We start from the raw sequence: 5000 nt of genomic DNA on the forward strand, positions 1-5000 counted from the left end.
CTCTGTGTGTGAGTGTTTGTGTGTGTGTGTTTCTGTGAGTGTGTGTCTGTGTGTGTGTGTGTGTGTGTTTCTGTGAGTGTGTGTGTCTGTGTGTGAGTGTTTGTGTGTGTGTATGTGTGTGTATGTCTGAGTGTGTGTGTGTTTCTGTGAGTGTGTGTGTCTGTGTGTGAGTGGGTCTCTGTGTGTGAGTGTTTGTGTGTGTGTGTTTCTGTGTGTGTGTTTCTGTGAGTGTGTGTCTGTGTGTTTCTGTGAGTGTGTGTCTGTGTGTGAGTGTTTGTGTGAGTGTGTGTGTGAGTGTGTGTCTGTGTGTGTGTGTCTGTGTGTGAGTGTTTGTGTTTGTGTGTGTGTGTTTAAGGAATTCTGAGGGTCATTGGTTGCAGGTGTGGCGCACACACACATGTACACACACACACACACACACACACACACTCACAGACACACACACAGACACACACCAGAGAAAAAAAGGATAGACAGAAAGAGACAGACAGACAATCCAGAAAGTCTTCAATCTTCAAAGGTGAGATTTAAAGGTTAGAGTCTGAAACTTTACCCCCCCCCCCCCACACACACACACATCTCTCCATCTCTCTCCTCTAACACATTACATCACACCAATAAAACAAAACACTCAAAACATCAACATTCACACCATGCTGTTCATCTACATGTAACCATGGATACGCCTGGACTCTGTCTTACACTGCTTTCTCACTTTGGGTTTATTTTTCCCCCAAAGATGAAAAAGTTGCTCTGACTAAAGGACGGTGATGCTGTCAGGAGAGGAAACGACTCGCCCTCGGACACCATCATTAAAGTTTAACACACACAGAAGGTTCAGCTCCTTTAAAGAGAAAGAGGAAGTGCTCACCGGAGTCGTCCTCGCTCCTCAGGCACCAGCTGACCGCATCCACAGGAACACGGGAGCTCTCAGCATGCTTAGGCTTCCTGACAGAACCTGCATGCACACACACACACACACACACACACACACACACACCGTTAACCAGACAGCAGATGAAGAGGAGAGGAGGAGACATAATATAAAGGGAGGAGTTAGGGGAGAGAGAGAGGGAGAGAGAGAGAGGGAGAGAGAGAGAGGGAGAGAGAGGGAGAGAGAGAGAGGGAGAGAGAGAGGGAGAGGGAGAGGGAGCAAGAGAGAGAGAGGGAGAGACAGACAGAGAGAGAGAGGGAGAGAGAGAGAGAGAGGGAGAGAGCAAGAGAGAGGGAGAGGGAGAGAGAGCAAGAGAGAGAGAGTGAGAGAGAGAGAGAGAGAGAGAGAGAGAGAGAGAGAGAGAGAGAGAGAGAGAGAGAGCGAGAGAGAGAGAGAGAGAGAGAGAGAGAGAGAGTGAGAGAGAGAGAGAGAGAGGGAGAGAGAGCAAGAGAGAGAGAGAGAGAGAGAGAGAGAGGGAGAGAGAGCGAGAGAGAGAGCAAGAGAGAGAAAGAGAGAGAGGGAGAGAGAGAAAGAGAGAGAGAGCAAGAGAGAGAGACAGACAGAGAGAGAGGGGGAGAGAGAGAGAGAGAGAGAGAGAGAGAGTTTGCTGAGTTAAATCTTTCCAGATGGAGTTTTAAGGTGGGTGAACCGAGCCTCTTTGGAAAGCTGGAGAGCTGTGTGTGTGTGAGTGTCTGTGTGTGTGCGTGAGTGTGTGTGTGTGTGTGTGTGTGTGTGTGTGTGTGTGTCTGTGTGTGTGCGTGTGTGTGTGTGTGTGTGTGTGTGTGTGTTCTTCATGTTTGCAAGAGGCTCTACTGTACTCCCAAACAGATTCAGATCATGAGCCTGTAATTGATTTACACACTAAAAATAGTTCCTCATGCTGGAGCTGTCCGTCTCCCAGGTCCATTTAATTTAACTTGACCAGATAGATAATGCTATTCATCACCGTGTGTGTGTGTGTGTGTGTGTGTGTGTGTGTGTGTGTGTGTGTGTGTGTGTGTGTGTGCTTCAAAGACATTCTGGCTTTGAAGCTTCATGATGGAACTTACTTAGAGAGAATGGCACACACACACACACACACACACACACACACACACACACACACACACCTGTAAAAACAAGATGGCATGATTCAGGAGTGAGGAATGTCAGCTCTCACAATCAGGACACAGGAGAAAATGATTTTATAGATCAGAGCAGCAGGAAGGCATCAGTGTGTGTCTGAGTATCTAATCTGTGAGAACTGAACAAACTGTGACTCTACTGAGAGTGAGCTGATGCCCCACAGTGGTCCGTCATGGTACTGCAGGCTTTTTAATTAAGACGAATGTTTTACTTTTAACAGAAGGTTTTATCCAGAAGCGCTTTGTAGCCTCCTTCAAAAACATTCCAGCAAAATAGTTGAACAGGTCAGAGTGTGGGGAAGGGGAGAGGGTTAAACAAGGGGATACGGGGATGTGTGTGGTGTGTTTGTGCAGTGTGTGTGGTGTGTTTGTGCAGTGTGTGTGGTTGAACATGGCTTAGAGGAACGAGCTAAAACATCAGGATGAGTGCTGAGAAGTTCCAGAAAATTCCTCCTGTCTCTCTCATGGAGCATTATGAAAAACAAACAGAGAAGCTTTCACTTTTCTCACACACACACACACACACACACACACACACACACACACACACACACACACACACACACACACACAGACACACACCAGCTCATGTCAAGAATAAGAGAAAAGAGACAGCCACATTATCATCACTTTGAATTTATAAACCATGACCAACAGATGGCGCTGTGCTACTACAGTAAAACATAGATGAGCTCAGCAGGTACAGCCATGTAAACACTGATGAAGTGTGTGTTTAGCAGAGGAGATAGTGTAGGGCTGTTTAGTGGTAGTAGTGATGGTAGTGTAGTGGTGATAGTAGTGGTGATTGTAGTGTAGTGGTGATATTAGTGTAGTGGCCATGATAATGTAGTGGTGATTGTAGTGGTGATAGTAGTGTAGTGGTGATATTAGTGTAGTGGCCATGATAATGTAGTGGTGATTGTAGTGGTGATAGTAGTGTAGTGGCGATTATAGTGTAGTGGTGATGGTAGTGGTGATAGTAGTGGTGATGGTAGTGTAGTGGTGATGATAATGTAGTGGTGATAGTAGTGTAGTGGTGATAGTAGTGGTGATAGTAGTGTAGTGGTGATGATAATGTAGTGGTGATAGTAGTGGTGATGGTAGTGTAGTGGTGATAGTAGTGGTAATAGTAGTGTAGTGGTGATGATAATGTAGTGGTGATAGTAGTTGTGATTTTAGTGGTGATAGTAGTGTTGATGATAGTGGTGATGGTAGTGTAGTGGCCATGATAGTGTAGTGGTGATAGTAGTGTTGATGATAGTGGTGATGGTAGTGTGGGTGTAGTGTGGTAGTGTAGGTGATGGTACCTGAAGACTTGGTGCTGGGTCTGAGAGGCAGCATGTAGGGCTGTCGGGGAGGAAGCATCGGGGAGGACGGCAGAGACATGGACACTCCTCTGGACAAACCCACCCTCAGGACGTCTTCTGTGGGGTACGGCTGTACCGGCAGGGGGCCGCTTCCCATGTCACCTGGAACCGTAAGTCCTCCCTCCAGAGTCACCTGGTGGAACCTCGGGCAAAAGGACTCAGTGTCTGGGAAGAAATAAAAGACAGAGACGGGAAGCAAATGATCAAAAAGGACCGAATCACTGGTGTTTGTCTTTCACGCCACAGACGAGAGAAAGACAGAGGGAGGGGGTTAATGCACAAAGAGCAGGATTTTTATTTGTGCATCACATCACACTGACTGATAAACAGAAAAAAACTGGAGTGTTTCCACAGTGTGTGTGTGTGTGTGTGTGTGTGTGTGTGTGTGTTTATTTATTTATTTATTTATTACACAAGTCAGAAATGTGCAGGCATGTTTATTTGCTTTGAATTTAAAAGTCATGAGCAAGGTGCTAAATGATTGGGAGGTAAGATTGCGTCATAACAAACTGAACATAAACTGGAACTGAAAGTAGCTTCTAATGACCGTGTGGCATCGTGGGGTTTTAAGTGTGTGATGCAGAAAGTCAGCAGAACAACTTACACAGAAAATACTCACTCATAAATACACCACATCATCATCATCATCATCATCATCATCATCATCATCATCATCACCACCACAACTCCAAAGTCTGTCTGCCTTCTTAGTTTTTTATTTTTCCCAAAATGTTTATTCCATGTTTGCGAGCGGTCCGGTCCGGACACAGCTCGGTTTCAGGCACTATGTCTTCAGCCTCATAAAAAATCTCATTACAGCCATCGTTACCAGTGGCATTTTTCTCTCCAGCCAGTTAAACCCACAGCGAAAAGAGCTGCCAGGGTGAGACGCAGCTCGACTGCTCCTTTCTTTTCTTCCCTCGTTTTTCCTCAGGGGAAATCTGAGAACAGCTTTGTATGGAGCCAAAAAAGCAGCTCTTACTGTGGTCCAGGGCCTAATGCTTTAAAACGGAGTCTAAATACCTACTTTTATTAAACTGTGGAAAAAAAAAACCCAGCGTGTGTGTGGGCCAGGAGTGTAGTCGAAAAATCAGACCGTCCAAACTTCACACAGAAAATAGCAGAGTGTCAGCGCGGGTGTGTGTGTGTGTGTGTGTGTGTGTGTGTGTGTGTGTGTGTGTGTGTGTTAGAGTTGTGAAGTCTGAACACTTATCTCTTCTTACACTTCTAGAAGCTTGTAAGTGTCAGCGATTGTGTGAGGGTCCAAACTTCAGCTTTGGAAACGATCGTTAAATCGTGCACCAAATGGCGGTCAGTTTCATCTCCTTTAGAGCGACTGTTAGTGTTTACAGTTACAGCATTTAGCAGACGCACCGATCCAGAGTGACTTACATTTTTATCTCATTTTATACATCTGAGCAATTAAGGGTTAAGGGCCTTGCTCAGGGGCCCAGCTCAGGGGCCCAGCAGTGGTAACTTGGTGGAGCCGGGATTCAAACTCACAAGCTTCCAATCGATAGTCTAACACCTTAAACAGCAGGCCACAACATCTCAGGGTGGTGATGTGATGCAGGA

At 46.0% G+C, this 5000-nt stretch overlaps 1 protein-coding gene across 3 annotated transcripts in view; it reads right to left on the reverse strand.

Moving 5' to 3' along the window:
- tanc1a (tetratricopeptide repeat, ankyrin repeat and coiled-coil containing 1a) overlaps positions 1 to 5000 on the reverse strand; it is a 57743-nt gene that overhangs the window by 36155 nt on the left and 16588 nt on the right. For all 3 annotated transcript variants that reach the window (XM_060868947.1, XM_060868948.1, XM_060868944.1), the window contains exons 3-4: positions 3366 to 3590; positions 872 to 958 (exon numbers count right to left, since the gene is read on the reverse strand). In XM_060868947.1, coding sequence (XP_060724930.1) covers positions 872 to 958; positions 3366 to 3590 — 312 coding nt within the window. The remainder of the gene's footprint in view (positions 1 to 871; positions 959 to 3365; positions 3591 to 5000) is intronic.

This window comes from Tachysurus vachellii, chromosome 4, assembly GCF_030014155.1.
Source record: "Tachysurus vachellii isolate PV-2020 chromosome 4, HZAU_Pvac_v1, whole genome shotgun sequence".
NCBI classification, from domain to species: Eukaryota; Metazoa; Chordata; class Actinopteri; order Siluriformes; family Bagridae; genus Tachysurus; species Tachysurus vachellii.